This window comes from Melospiza georgiana, chromosome 8, assembly GCF_028018845.1.
Source record: "Melospiza georgiana isolate bMelGeo1 chromosome 8, bMelGeo1.pri, whole genome shotgun sequence".
Taxonomy (NCBI): Eukaryota; Metazoa; Chordata; class Aves; order Passeriformes; family Passerellidae; genus Melospiza; species Melospiza georgiana.
This window is the reverse complement of record NC_080437.1, coordinates 8,473,721-8,489,874: the sequence shown is the minus strand read 5'-3', so window position 1 is coordinate 8,489,874 and position 16,154 is coordinate 8,473,721. Positions and strand designations below refer to the sequence as shown.

General features: G+C 39.0%; 1 protein-coding gene across 3 annotated transcripts in view; it reads right to left on the bottom strand.

The window, feature by feature from the left end:
• Positions 1-1,359: 1,359 nt before the first annotated feature.
• Positions 1,360-16,154, bottom strand: part of RHOBTB1 (Rho related BTB domain containing 1) — a 48,460-nt gene continuing 33,665 nt past the window's right edge. For 2 of the 3 annotated variants that reach the window (XM_058029089.1, XM_058029090.1), the window contains 7 exons: positions 12,293-12,478; positions 9,578-10,545; positions 9,033-9,151; positions 7,015-7,165; positions 5,354-5,442; positions 4,151-4,256; positions 1,360-3,648 (listed from right to left, as the gene is read on the bottom strand). In XM_058029089.1, the coding sequence (XP_057885072.1) occupies positions 3,479-3,648; positions 4,151-4,256; positions 5,354-5,442; positions 7,015-7,165; positions 9,033-9,151; positions 9,578-10,545; positions 12,293-12,478 (1,789 nt within the window). In that variant the 3' untranslated portion in view covers positions 1,360-3,478. The remainder of the gene's footprint in view (positions 3,649-4,150; positions 4,257-5,353; positions 5,443-7,014; positions 7,166-9,032; positions 9,152-9,577; positions 10,546-12,292; positions 12,479-16,154) is intronic. The other variant, XM_058029091.1, reaches the window with a different exon arrangement.

Genomic DNA, 16,154 nt, shown 5'->3' with positions numbered 1-16,154 from the left:
AGAATTAGGGCAATAAATCACTGTGCTGCTTTTCCTTACTCCCTCTGTTAGAACCATGCTTTCAGTGCTCAGAAGGCATTTCCAGACTACTCTTTTCTACCAGGCAACCCTTCTTAACATAACAAATGTTATGTTAGCACATTTTTAGTGTTGTCTAGCTTACCTTTGCTTTGTTAACACATTTTTCGTGTTGTCTAGCTTACCTCTGCTCACTTTGAGGCCTGATCTGACTAAAGGACTGTGAAGATCTTCAGTGAATGAAATCAGGGGTTGTGGCTGAAGTCTGGCCACTCCCATCTTACACAACACCTGGCTATTTCTGGCTTTGGTGGGCTACTTGCAGGTAGGAAGCCACAGAAACTTTTCTGTTGTGGTGCAGAAAAACTTGCTGGCAGAAATTCTGTCTTAAAGAACAAATAGGAAAACATTGTTTCTAAGAGGTAAGATGAATGAGACTCCCCAGAAGCAAAGACTTCTTAATATTGGTCTTAATATTTCAAACAGAATACCCTGGAGAGCAATGCTTCTGATTTGCTCCTTCCTCCTATGCTACTGCTTTTATCATAAACAAGAGAAACATTTTTACACCTGACATCACCACTCTCTCTTTTGAGCCCATTACCATTTTTTACTAATGGTAAGTTCAAAGAACTAAAATTTTGCTTCCAAAAGTAAATTAAATATGTAACATTTTCATAAATTAGCACTTGAAAAGCAAACACTGTACTGAATGTACTTACTTTCAATGTCATTGCCATTGCTTTGTGATTTTTTTCAAAGCTCTTAACATGGCATTCTTTGCATGATATCTTGCAAAAATTGTCTAGAAAAGTACCAGCTTTACACATCTATCAATTAAATAAGCTGTATTCAGGAAGCTGAGGGTTTGCTAATAGGTAATGAGGAATTCTGTAAGATGGTTGACAACTAAGGCAGTGAGAAAGTGGGGAAAACAGTGTTTATACATATTTTAGAGCACACTGAAAACCTTACAGACATCCTGCTGTTTACCTACATTTTTCCTCCCTGTGTCTGTCATGACCAATTAGTTTCATGTCCCTTGGGTAATATCATGCTAATTAAATATTAGAAACCATGGGGAAAAGTGGCAAGAGGTTTGTTTTTCTTTTGCTGTGCAGTTTAACAGTAACTGACAAGCACCAACCTTCCAATATCATATGCAAACTGTAGGATTTTCTTGTGACATTCCCAACCATAAATCCTAATGTGCTATGCAAATATGCAAAATTTCAGTAAAATTCAATGAATGGCAGCACAACTGAATGCTTACAAGCAGCATTAAAAAGGGAAGGATGCAAGGCAAAATTAAGGAAGTTTCTTCAAAGAGCTAGGAGACAATTTGTAACTAAACAGTTTTATTTACTTTTTTTTCCAAAATAAAAAACACAAAATAACCACCAAGATTAAAGGCCATAGACAGCATTAACCAAATGAACCAGCCACTTGGTTATAGTAGCTGATAACTAGAATAACTGGATATTATTGCATATACCTCAGGTTCATTTATATATCCATTACAGTTTGGCAAGATTACAATCATACAGTAGCTTTGGTTGTGTAAAACCTAGTAGCAATACTTACTTAAAATGTGACTGCTTAACATTTTATGACAACAGCTATTATTCTGTCTTGACATACCTTCTCTCACTCCATGTTCTTGTCCACTTTGCCACTGACCCAGAATTAAGGAGACATATTTGCAACCATCGTTTATAGCCCTTCTTTATCACCACGTGGTGATGGATCTCAGAGGGGCAGGAATCTCTCCCTTGCTCTCCTCATGCAGGTTTGTAGAGCAGCCTCTCCTCCATGCTGGTGGCTCCCACCACCCAGCTGTGGCAGCCTCAGCCTGGCCATGAGTCCGTGCAGAATGCAAATATGTCGAGGTGTTTATGGCTTTCAGGCCAAAGCCTTCCTGACCTACAGTGCTGGGGGGTGACTGTACTGCCTTGCCTTTGGATACAGAGAAAAAACCACAAACAAACAGACAGCTTTTCACATTGGTGTGCTGAGCTGCCAGCACTGAACAGTATTAACAAACCTAATACACATTACTACCTTGGTTACAGAGTTGTGCCTGAGACACTGCACAGGATTGCATGTGTATGTTCTACAGTCTATGTATTTTAGTTTTGGTCTTTTAAAAAAATGCTCTCATCCTTATGTAATCCTAGTGTAACACTGCAGCTTTAGAGTAATGGTTGATAAAAAGTCATAAACACACAGGCTATTTGGAAACACTGGAAGCTTTTGCTTGTCCTGCACCACTTGTGCAGAATTCCTGCCTTTCTGTCATCAGTCTGCCCCCAGCATTCTGGGAACATTTGCTTCCACAGGAAATATATCACCTACTTAAAAATAACCTAAAATTCTCAGTTCTACCTGGGAAAGCTATAAAATAATTTGGATCAAACTGAAGTAATCTTGTTTGTGAAGACCCTTCTTCACTTACAAAATGCTGGAACACTAGATAACTAGATCTACTTGTTTGTGCAGCCCTTTCATTTGCTTGCACTGAAGCAAAAAGGAATTCAGCATGAGGATCGGCTGCATGGTGAAGATCCTGCAGAACAAGGTAACTGCCATGCAGTAATTCAAATGCAAGCAGTGTGACTGCTTTTTGCATTCAGATCCATACTTGTATAAGGATATAAATTAATAAGCCCTTCTAAATGATTTTAGAAATATCCTCTTTGATCTAGACATATAAAACCTCTGAATACTTAGAATCACTAGATTTCACATGGCCCACATATTCATAATTATTTGCACTTACATGGCAAATATTAGAAATACATTTGCCTGCAGTTGAACAGGTAATTATACTGTCTATTATTCAGCTGAGCAAAGATCAAGCACTCTATATCTTGCAGTTATTGGATCTTATTCTAACCCTTTGCTTTAGAAAGAGGAAATAACCATCTAATTATATTACCAGTGCACAGTACTTAGTTTGAAAAAGACAACCTATAGTAGACAGCTAGATTTTTTTCCTAAGATGACTTTTTATGAGATACTCTAAAAGCAGTCTCTTATGACTGAAGATTGTCTATTTCACTGTACTCGCATAGTAAAAATAGTTAAAATCTAATTACAAAGCTGCTACATGGTTATTTTGTGGTCTGTAAAACAAAACAGTATCCAGAATTTTATCTGAACAAAATACACCAGACAGTATAAAAATATTTCCCAACTGGAGATTGACATATTAATGCTGGATTTGGTTTTTTTGTATAAAAAGTAATGTAATAATGGTTGACATTTATCTGCTTACCAGTCAAAAATATACATATGACTTCAAGGAGCTGTTCCAGGCTCATTTTCAGTGAGCTTGTGCTTTTGACCCTAGAAGTAATAAATGCACAAGTGGAACACAGTTTCCTGAAAACCTGAACTTTATCTTATTTCTAACAATAAGAGTAACTTCTGGCTATGGATTTCCACTTATTTGCTTTGTTCAGGCAACTACAGCAGAGGAATTCCAGAAGCACCACTTCCGCTTTGAATGATGTTTGTTCAGTGCAACATCTTCCTTTTCCCTCTCCTTTTTAACTCGCTGGTAGTGATCTTCTTCCTTCAAATACCACACGGGCGGCCACCGATGCCTCTCAAAATATTCTTGATTATCTGATGGAAAAAAACCAATTAAAAATCCCCAAAGATGCCAGTAAGATACACAAATGCCAGAAATGTCTTGCAAAAAGCTATGCAGGTAATCATTGATACATTTTCTATGCTGGCTTGCTTATCAAGGATTCACCCAGTTTCCTCAAATGCCTTATGTGTGAAAAGACTTTGAAAGTGGTTACACACAAGAGGCATTGGTTCACCAAAGCTATAAAAAAGCAAGGCCTTTATAGAGTGTATTTTTCATTGCAGAGCCTGAAAAGAGCTCTGTTCCTTTTAGCATCACTGAATTAGGTAAAGAACATGATGCTTGCCCAGCAATCAGGCTAATGATTATGACCTTTCTTTGCAGATAAGAATTTATGAATGCTGTTCAAGATAGCACAGAGGCTCAGTCTCATGGCTTAGCTACATGAGTTCATCTTTGTCTTTATGTTTAATCAACTGGGTGGGGAGAAAGAAGGGGAAACTTGATGAAAACTGGCAGGGAAGTTGCCCATACCTGAAGATTTAGCTTTGATTTCCTTGCGGAACTTGGAGCAAACGCTGTTGTAATTGGTGCAGATGTAGTGCAAGCACCAAGCTGCCAGCTGGTTAGCATTGTGAAACTGTGAAGAAAAACAAAGAGCTCATTCCATTTCCTGGGGTTATCATTCATTTTGCAGCCCCTATTAACAACTAAAGCTAGAATGGTCCCAGCAGATGGTACCTGGCTGTACTGTCCCAGGTGATCATTCTGACTGCCAGCTCTGATCTCAGAGTATAAACATGAGCGAGGTGCTGGCCACAGAGGATATTCTAACAGCATAAGAGATATTGCTTCTGTCTCCAACCAGGAGAAGGAAATACAAGAAAGATTTCTCTTCTTAAGATAAAAATGAAATGAAGTGAGCTGCTTTCTCTTGGGAGGGGCTCAGTTCTGGTTTTGCAACAAGATTACAGGTATTGTACAGAGGGTCTCAAAAACAGCTGCAGGGTATCTTGCATGGTGGCCAGTGTTCTAGTGCTACTTTTGTGCAGTGTTTTAGTGCTACTTCAAGCTAAGCTGCAGCTGACTCATTGTTAGTGTGAAATCAGGAATAATAAAATTTAAACAATATTTCAGCTTGTTCCACTGTAGCTGAGAGTCTGCTGCATTTTGGGAAACAGTTGTGCAGTTTAGCTGTGAGCTAAGAGCTCTCTCTTTTAATTATTTATAGGACTCAAGAAATACTGAAATGCACTTGAACATAAAGATTTGCACATACACTGAACTATCAGGTGATTGACTTTAAGTAGCCAGTTTAAGGATTCAAGAAATCTTTTCTTTGCAGTACAGGTCTAAATATATCTCCAAGAACTGAATTGAAAGGAATGCAAGAATCAATCCCCATTACAAAGCTGACCAGCTTAATTACATTGCTTTTCATGTTAGTTAGTGCACCATGGTCATGAGAACATGGAGCTTGGAAGTTCCACAATCAACACAAAGTAAAATATATATTTGGATGACAACTCCTCTGAGGTTACTTAAAGGGATATTTTACCTTTGAACTAATGAAAAAAAACCTCCTTTAAAATAGACAACAGAGCTAAGTTTTTATTGTCAGTCAGTCTCAGAAGTGCAGGCTCTGAGCCACTTGGAAGCAATGCTCAGAACCAGTAGGGAGCTAAAAGCAAGTCCAGCAGCTGACCAGAATCTCTCCAGAAGGCTGTGAACACTGACCTGTGCCAGTTCCAAATAGGAGAGGACTTCTCCATCTATTGCAACGCCGCTCATGGAGGCCTTTGTCAGCTCTTGCACGGCATGCTGCTCTGTTAGGGGAGAAAGCTCATCACTCACAGGGCAAGCAGCCACACTGCAAGGTCACACCATGGTCACAAGGAACCCAGGCAGCATGTGCTCCCTCCTCCTGGTGGCAACCAGCATTATGCAGGGGCCATGTTCACACAGGTATCCTTAGCAAGCTGAGGTCTGGGCAAGCCAAATCCTGACCTTTAGAGCTGTGGCTGAAATGTGGCTCATAACCACTTATGGAAGCACAAAGTTCAGCAGCCACTGGTCTTTCTCTGGCATGGGTGCAATATTCAATTTAAATTAGAAATATGGATCAGCTGTCTCCTTTCAGTCATACAAAGTTTTTAATCAACAGTGCCACTGAATTATTTATTAATGAGTATTCACACAGCACAGATAGAGAAAAGGTCACTTCAAGCCCTCTTTAAGTTTTCAGATTGGCTGTTCCTAGGGATTCAGATGAAGGCTGACCAGCCCCCCCTCAACAATCACCTCAGTTCAAGATTCTCCTTAACCCCTTCCTAGAATCTTAAAAGTCTGAGTGTTTTTTGGGAAACATTGGCAGTTGGTTTGATTCTGCTGGGTTTAGTTGTTGGCAGTAGCCTTTGGACTCAAAATTATTTCACCAAGAATTACATGGAATGAAATATTCGTAATAATGAATGTATGTTTATACTGCAGTTACCTTAAAAACTACCCAAAACTTAAGCCAAAGTGTGCAAATAAAATCTGGCAATAAAGATTTGGTCTATCAGAAGCAGTAAAGACAACAGACACAGTCCTGATGCACAGCTGAAGGACAGCCAGGGTTTGGTATTTGATTAAATTTTGCCTAAATGTAGTCCTGTAGGTAGGTGTAGCTTTGTTTCAGCTTTCTCTGAGTTTTGGTCTTGGTCATGTCTCCAGAACAATGCCAAATTACTGACACAGAGAGAGACAAATTAAACACAACACTACCCAAACAATCCCAGAGGGTGGGGTTGTGTATGGATTTATTTTTAAAACTGTAGTGGTATTCCAACCTGTATTTTTTCTTTAAATATGGGATTGAAAAGGTTTTCTTCCTGAAATGAGGGTCGAATCCCCATGGATATACCAAAATAGCCAATTCTCATCTAGTGAAAAGGGACCTAGACAGCATTTCTAAAAACATGATCATCTAGGTAAGTTTTGAATTGGCTAGGTAAGTTTTGAATTGGCTCAGTTACTCTCCTTGAACACAAATATAAAGTGGAGCACTTCATTCATTACTTAATGGAAAACCCAACATCCTTCCTGGTTTTAGGTAAATTATCAACAACAGAATGGATATTACAATCCACAGACATTATCCTCAATGCTAAAGAGAAGGTTTACTCTTTCTGTTTTTAAAGCACAGAAAACTTCAGTGTTCTGAGCTGGATTATCACGAAACTAAAAAAGGCAAGAGAGAGGCAAATACATTTCTCTGTGTGAAAATATCAATTTGCATTACAATACCCCTCTCAGAAAAAAAAAATTCTCTGACATTTGAGAAAATGTGATGTGTTCCAAAAACCATTAAAGCAAATTTCAGCTGTTGCAGAAGATACTGGCCAAAAAATTGTTACCTGCTAGAGCAATCAGGTGAGGAAGGCAAAACCTATTTGCCAATGCAATTAACTCAAGGGTGTCCAGTTCCTGACTGGAGGACAGTTGCTTGGTATACAAGTAATCTAAAACTGCTTGCATGGAGGTCTTGTTTATGTTGGGCAGAGCTACCTGGAAAAGATATTTAAGAAGAGAATTAGTAATTATTAAGGGATTTTCAGATAGCAGCTACATTTCACTTCTCTCACTTTGCCTGTCTCCTTTTTCTCTTCAAGGCATTTCAGAAATGCAGAGAAAACATTTTTCAAAGCAGAAATTTCCCATTCAAGTTCAAGACTGCCAACAGGTAAGCACTGCTCCAGAGTCAGATCCTTTGCCAGGTTATATCCAAGCTGGAATTGGATCCACATCAAACAGTGACTCTGTTCAATGCTCTCCAGCCTGCAAATTGACAGCTACACATAACAGCCACTGAGCACTTCCCATGCCAAACCTCCCTTGGTGGACTCCTTGAGGAATGCAGTCTATCTGCTCCTGGCAAGGGATTTCCTCTGGATTTTGAGAATAACAGAAAACAAAGGATAACAGTAAAACCACCCCTCTGTCTTTTGGGAAATAACCAAATTGTCCAGGTAAACAAGGTTGAGAAGGAACTGAGAACTGAAGAAATGAGGAAAAAAAAAGTAAGCCCTGTCTGCCCCACACATGTAGTGAGTGTAACCAGCATGGAATGAAGCTGCCAGGACTAGGATAAAAATTGTCTAATTTCTCATGCTAAAGCATAAACCTTTCATGCATATCAGCCACTCTGGGAAACAGCTCAGTTCTCCAAGTGAGAGCAGCTAGCTGTGAAACTCATTCATTATTGATATATTTTTGTTAATGCAGAGAACTGTAAATTTAATGAATGAGTTTATAAAATTTGCCCCAAATACATAAAAGGTAGTATGTAAAAATAGATGGGTTTTATTATTTCTAAACCATTCAATTAATATCTACCTATATTTTAAAACTTCCAAAAGGATTACTGAATGCTTTAAACTCTACAAAATGGAAGCTAAATATTTTAAATTGGAATGATGAGCTAAGACTGTGAAGCTAATAATTAAAAATAGGCTGGTAGAAAATAAATGCACATTCTTCATTGCCAAATGCTGCATACTAGAATCAAATGATTTGTTTTTATTGAACCACTTGTTGAGTGTGCCTCTGGGAAAGGAATTATGTTTACAGCTGTATTAGAAGAAGCCAGAAAAATCTAAGTAGAAAAATATCTATCAGGATATTAAACACAAAAAACTTTAACACTTCATATGAGCATAACTGGAAAGTAACAAGAAAAACAAACAAAAACAACTGGGTATGGCACAAGAAAAAATATTAGCAACATGTCTGGAATTTGAAAAACAGACCATGAAGGCATGAAATGACCATGAAAATACAGGGTTTCTTCTGCAAAATCTTATTCAAAGCATTGAGATCTTTTGAACTGTATTGCATACCTGCTTTAGTCCAGAGGACAAGATGATGCATTATGGAATCTAGGCTGAGTTTCTACTAAAGTTAGTAGAATTTCTCCTAAAATTAGCTCAGTTTCTACTGTGAAAACAGCTTCCTTTTCTAGTTTAACACTCATATGTCTTTAACCCTTTTTTATCTTTAATTTCTTTATCAATGTCCCTACCCCAAGTATTCTTTGTAGTGATTTTGATTTTATAAATATATATTCACAAAATCTAAAAAAATATTTTAAAGAAATTCACAAATTCCTACTTAATTTCCTTCCCCACATTTAATATTTGACAGGACTTTGTGTTTAAACACAGTCCAGTGCTGGAGGAAGACTAGTGCATTGGAGAAAGTATGTTGTGTCCTGGGCAGTCTTATTTAATGCCTTAAGAAGAAAAGAACCCCAGGTTTGCAAAGAAGAATAAATCCCTGATTTTAGGGATTGTTGCAACCTTTCAAATAAATGATGCTTCCATCATCCTAAATCCATCAGACATTGTAAACAAAAGAGACAAAAATAGGCAAATACCTCACTGTTGGAGCTTTCAATAAATGATCCTCCAAACATAGCAGACATCCACTCACAGCTGCAGATCAGCAGTGGCTTGTGGGCCTTGATGCTTCCATCGTCCAATTTAAATGTCACATCTGCCAAGGGAACAAAGGCACAGCAGGGCTGCAAGTCTGTGCTTAGGGTGCAACCTGTTCTCAAGAATGTGTTTCACCTGCATGCTGTTAACCAAGGACTTCCTTCATGTCCCATGACCTCCACCTCAAAAATAACTCTTACATTTTAAATAGTTAATAAAAAGCTTTAATTGTAAAGGGGGATATTGAATGTTCAACATTTCTGGTAATTGGGTTTCTTATTTAAAAGCTGTGAGTAGATTTTGAGAAATGAGACTACAGAATCCCAGGCTGGAACAGTTGGCCTGGGTAACACCACAATTTTGGGGTCATCCCTCCTCTCAGAACAATGTAAGCTGTCACACTGTTTGAAGTCTATGAAGTGACAGTAACATGGATGAGAAAAAAAAAATAGTTCTCTTCCTGCTTAAGCATGTATTTACTTACCAGAAAATGTGCCTTTGCAAAGGCACTCTTTTATCCGATTAGCTTTCCTGACATGAAATGCTTTAGTAATCTCTTGATTCATGAAGGCTTCTTTATTCATAATATTCTCCACCATCATTCTCAAGTCAAAGACTTCCAAGATTTCAGCAATCTGAGCCAGTCTGGTGAGGTCTTTTTCATTTTCATCCAGTTGGCCTGTGTATAAAAACTGCAAAACAGTTTTAAAAGGTGCAGCCTGCACAGAGGAATCCATTTTTACCACAGTTACAGGACACGTCCTCTTTGAGACAGGATTCACTTGCATTTCCTTGTGCACACTAACAAACCCCTTACCCCAGCAGGACAGAGATCTTGCTGCAGAGTTTGTTTCACCACATTCAGATTCAAGCACGTTTAAAGACTCACTACTTTCTGGTGGGGGAATTTTAACATCAAGAGATTTCAGGGATGCCTCGTCACTGTCACTGTTTGTCTCAAGGTGACTTGTCAGAACATCCTTACTTGTATTTTCTTTATTACACTGTGTTTCATCCAAGTATGGACTTTCCTCACATTCCATTAAGAACAGGTCATAAAACTTTGAAGAGGAGGTAGCTAGGTAAATCTTGTGAGCAAAAATGCAGTCCTGCTCCTGAAGAACAAACATGACATCTGCACACAGCGGGCTGTCCAATAAATATCCAGCTTCATTCATGCTCAGCGTGGGACACTCAGGAATTTTGATAACTGGAGGAGGGGCTTTTGGAGGTAGGAATGGAGCCTGAAGCAAAGGTTTTTGGACCTTCTTCAAATGAGATTTCCAGAATTGCAGGTGTCTTCTGGAGATCAGGGCAGCTCTAATTGCATTGTCAAACACATCTTTAATTCCAAACTGGTCAAATACACTGGTTTCATAGTAGGGTATCCCGAGTTCCTTGGCAACCTCTCTCCCTCTCTCTGGTGGCAAAATGTCTCCCCTTTTTATTGGCCTAGGGTAAACAAAAAATGAACCTTGTCACACAAAGTTACACTAGAAAGCGTGGAATTTTACCAAATATTTTTTTAAAATTCAGCACTAAATCTGACATAACTATCATTCAAATGAAACAAAATATAAAACTAAGTGTACAAAGCCCTTCGGAAATCTACAATCATGACTCCACGAAGTTTTACAATAGCACATACTTCTATTTACATTTAAGTTTGGTGGTGTCTTTGCAATGTTACTAAACATATGTAGAAATCATTTAGGCAAAATGGAGCTGCCTCTTACTTAAAGTGAAATTTACAATAAAAAAATTTGATAGGATACTCGAGAGCTTTCATTATTTAAAATCCTTCTACCACCCCTTACTACTCAGATATTCTGTCACAACCATCATTTAAACAGAAATGGAAATTCTCATGACATAAAAAATGCCAGAAATACAGCTAAATATGAAATGGAAATATTCCTTAAGCTCATGCTTTTTAAAGAAAATCATAGTATCCTACAACAAAAGAGTAACAACACCCACTGCAAGAGATAGGCTTGTTTTGGCTGCAGGAGTATTATGTGGGAACTCATGAATTTCCAGAGCAGCTCTAGTACATGATACAGGGTAAACAAACCAGTAAAAAGTCTGGGCTAGGATCCATTTTCCCAGCAAAAAAAAAAAAAAAATCATCTCCCCAGAAGACACGACCCAAGAGTGTGTTCAGTGAGCCCACCATATTGGGCAGACAGGAGCTGGCACAGATGGAACACGCCCCAGACAACAGCTTGCTGAGTGCCAGCTAACAAATAACCAGTTCAGGAGGCAGGAGCCTGTGCCAGACACACAGAGCTCTGACTCAAACTTACTAATGGTGAAATCAGGGAGCAGGATTAGGGCAGAAGAGCAGTTTTGGAAAAACACAATTTCCTTTTAAAGAGTCAATCAAAAAGCCCACCCCACCCTCACAACAAAGAAATGTTTAATGAACAAACAGACCTATAAAAATCATATTGCTAAGTCAAGAGTTTGACTGCAATGCAATGCAAAGTTTTCTAAGGGCCCACAAAATATTAATTCAATCTCTTTACGGAAATTTGTTACAATACAGTCATTAATTACACAATCATGGATATTATTTCCGTGAATCTGGTCTCATTCAAATTCCCATAAAAGGAATAAATTAGAAGCAAGCCAGTTATTGTGGGACTGTTGTTGCCAAATATGTGAATGGTTGTATTTTGTATCTGGGAGAGACAAAGCTTCTCTAGAACAACCACCAAACTCTCTTTTAATCTCAGAACTTTTAGAAGTTTAATTTGCAACCATTTCATTTTCTGCTATGATCTAGGATTACATTTAGCAAAAAAAAAAACCCTGAGAATTAAGAAAATTTGAGTAGAATCTGCCAGTTTAAAATAGTACCTGACAATAGTGAGAGGGTAGGACAGGATACATATGTTCATGAGAAAAATACCTAAGAAAACATTCAATAATCATTACCATCTCTACCTTACCATAGTGTTCTGCCACCCAAACATGTTTAGATAGCCAATGTGCAAAACTTTTTTGGGAAACTTAATAACTGTGTGTGTTAAAGAAATAACCAACTCAGACAACAGAATTTAAAAAAGAAGGAAGCACATATATTCTCATTGCCAAAAAAAAGGAAACTAGGCTCTCCAGTTTCTCTTGTGCAAGTGTTGTACCTGACTACCAAGGTGATTTTTTTTTTAAATTCTCATTTTTGTTTAAACTTTACCTTGCCAGAGGCCGTCTGGCTCTGTTAACAGCCTCGAGGTCGGCGTAGCGGAGATCCAGCTGGCAGCCCACCAGGATGACAGGTGTGCGAGGACAGAAGTGCTTGATTTCTTGATACCACATTGTTTTCACATGATTCAGGGAATTAGGATTAGCAATTGAAAAGCACAGAACAACAACATCAGACCTAGAAGGGAACAAGAAAATACCTGATTAAAAACCCACAAATGATTTTTGCTGCAGTTTCACCTATTTCCATTACTCTGCTCTGCTCTTTGACAAACGTGCTGACACCCAGATGTCAGAGTAGATGTTGTTGGTGCAAAGGTGTGAGAGAAGCTACACATTTCACCACAAAAGCATGGGAGCACAAAGCCACATACCCAGGAAGCACTGCCCCTCCATGCTGAGATGATCCCAGCACGTGGGAGCGGAGCTCTAAGAAGAGAGGTAGGGCTTTCCATTCTCTACTTTTACACAGCAGTTACTCACAGGCTGCCACTGCTCCAGAAACAATTCTGCTGACTGGACACCTAAACTGCAGTTCAAAGGTCATTGGTGCTTAGGAATTAGAGAGGAGCTGTGCAAAACTTCAGAAGAGCCACGCAGACAGACAGATCACTTGTGAACTTGGCATGGAGAAATACCTTTACTGCACTGTTTGAAGTACTGAGGAGGTTGCTTTTGCAATGTGCTTTGCACAGCAATTCCGCAATGTCTTTAATAAATAACCTGTTAGAAGGGCAAACTACTGCAGAACGACCACTTCTACAATATCAGCAAAAATAAACATTACAGTGAAAATAAGGTCAGTAAACTGTACAATAGGACAGTGGCCTAAATTAGACTAAGCATGGCAATATTTGCAGGCTTTTAAAGGTTTCTGAAAACAGAAACTACTTCACTAAATGAACTTGCTATATAAATTATAAGGATTAAGGTTGACAGTTCATCCACTGAACCACAGCCTAACTCTTGTCAGAGCTGGCACCCAAAGGCAGAGAAATGATTGAATGCTTGTCTCAGGGCATATCTAACTAGGGGCAATTTCATTATTTATAAACAAGCAGTTCTCAAGCTCTTGGGTCTTATGGGGAAAAAAACAGAAAGAAAAGAAAGAAAAAAAAAGTTGATTTAAACTCATAAGAAAAATTGGGGAGAAGGGACATTTTGAGGAAGCTACAGAATTGTCAGCAGGATAAGCTCGGCAATGCCATCTCTATCTCAGTTCTATTATTCTTTAATTTAGCACCAATATGTTGTATCTGCAGTTTGTGTCATGTACAGAGCATCAGCAGCAGTGAATTTTAACATTCACCTTTTAAATAATGAAATACCTCCTCAGTAGTGCTGCTTTCTACATTTCACTGAGGGCATAGATATATCCAGCTATTTCTAAAGATAGCTGCACACAATATGGAGGCTGCTGTGAGCATCAATTTAATGCAAGAGAAATGCTCCTGCTCCAAATTTCTGTCTTATATAAACTGCAACACATCTGTCATATCCAGGAACAAGGCCTTTTCAAACTGGAAAGTTCTCTAGTAAATAGGGAAGGGCTAAGCAGCCAACACAATGGTCTGCTGCACAGCTGAGGCAAACATGCTTTAAACTCAAACTTGCTCTATTCAAGGTCAGGTAGGAGTAAAACCTAAACTCCAGCAGACATTTGCTCAGATCCCAGACAGAGCAATCAATGTACAGCTAAAGTACAAAAAACTCTGTGTTACATGTACTCTAATAGGGTCAATTGTTGTTTAATTCAAGGCCATCATAACTGCTGGAGTGGCAAGCACTGGCTGCCTGGCTGCTCCTAACTACAGCTAAGCATCTTACAGAGACAGCCTGTCAGCATCCTGCAGAAATTAATACCTAAGCCCAGTAATTGCAGTCACGAGGACCCAACCCTCCTGACCTTACAAGCCACAAGACACACATCACATCTCCCAGCAAACCAAAAGGAAACAACTCCAGCAGGTGTTCACAGGCAGGACACACCAGTCCCCAGGTGCACAGGGCTGGGCACAGCCTGTGCTCAGGAGGGAGCCAGGAGTGAGCTGTGTCCCTGGGCAGGGCAGGCTGCCCCAGCACAGCCCTGCATGTCTTACAGCCCTTGCCAAGGCAGTATCATGTTTTTGCCACCGTGGTCCTTGAGCAGCTCTTGCCTCTGACCTTTGCTGGGAAACTGTAAAACAGAGAGGAGCAAAGCTGGGTTCTTCCAGAACTCACTGCACTGCACTAACAGGACACTGTCCCCTTACTGCTTTCCACATGGAAAGAATAACAGAGTAAAGAGGTAAAAAAAAGTGACTTGCAAATTATTTAACTTGTATTTATCCTATTATTTATCCTGTATTTATCCTATTATTTATCCTTTCCCCATCAAACAAAGATTCCTGAGAGTTCTGCTCTGGACAGAGAGAAATTAATGGTTCTGTGCCAGGAACAGGACGGATGGGAAAGCACTGGGTAGTGGCAGAGTTCACACACTGAACCAGCACCACAGCTGCCTCTGCTAGCTCACAAAATACAGCCACTCCATCATCATAAATTAAGTTTTCATTCAAGTCATAAGCACAATTTGCACTCAGTACCAACTGGAGACAGAAATGGATGAGGAAGATTAACCAGCTACATAGAACTGTGAGCATTTCAGAAAAGGTGTCCTTTGGAAACTTTAATTAAAGTACCTACAATTCCTATTAATGTCAAAGGCACATTTACAACTTGCTAACACTGCAGTATAAAGTTTGGTTCGACATTTGTTCATAAAAAAGCAGACCCTGTCAGGTTAAAATATGCATGAATATTTCCTAAACATTAAAAATTTACCAATGTTATTTTAATATTCTCAGGGAATGTAAAAGGGTATGATTTTTTCAAATGCCTATTCTACTGCTGTTTTTGTGCAGTTACTTTTTGTGTTGGTTACCCAGAGAATGAGAAAGAAGAAAAAAGAAGTAAACCTGATTTGTCCTTTCTCTCTGCAGCAACATATTCACAAATACAAGCTGCACTTATTCTAAAAACAAATTTCATAGCCATTTCCCAGTAAAATTCAGGAATAATTCAAGAAACATTTTTATAAACCTGAACACCAAGAAGTGCTTTATAGAATCATTGAACAGTTTGGGTTGGAACAGACCTTAAAGACCAACATTTTCCACCCCCCTGCCATGGAAAACCAGGAAACCCAGACTGAGATCCTGAGACCCTGGGAGTGGAAAACAGCACAAGAAATCCACCTAATACCTATTCACAAAGAAATAATTCACTAAGATCAAGATTTTGACAAAAAGTAGCTTCCCACACTTATCATTTCCAAAAGATTTTGATGTTGCCTTGCAGCCTTTCAGTGTAGAGCCCAAATGCCACCTTTCCACCCAGTCTCTGACTTAGGAAGGCAAGGCAAAATATGAAATTATGCAATACCACAAATAACAACTGCCACTTACTTTTTTACTCCTTAAGGAAGGATTAAAGCATTGGAAGTGTCCTTCTATTATAGATAAATTATGTATACATCAAGTTGAGCCTCAGGCTCACTAACAGCCCCATTTGGCACACACCTTTCTAAAGAAGGAAGGATTCCTAACAGAAATTCCATAGCAACCTCTTTCTACTCACAGTATGGAACCATGGTGGGATGCAGAGGAGAGAAGCAGGTCTGCATTAATTTCAGTGGCCCAAGTATATAAAGCCTTTACTTCCCTATCAGCTGAATGAAAGAGCCTCAAATGTTCACACAGGTAACAGAAGAAGAAAAAAAACAGTGCATACACATAGCCTATCAAAATAAAGTTATTGCAGAAAGCTGTCTATGTGACCCTCTCTCATTATCACAGTCTTTCTTGGGCCTAAGT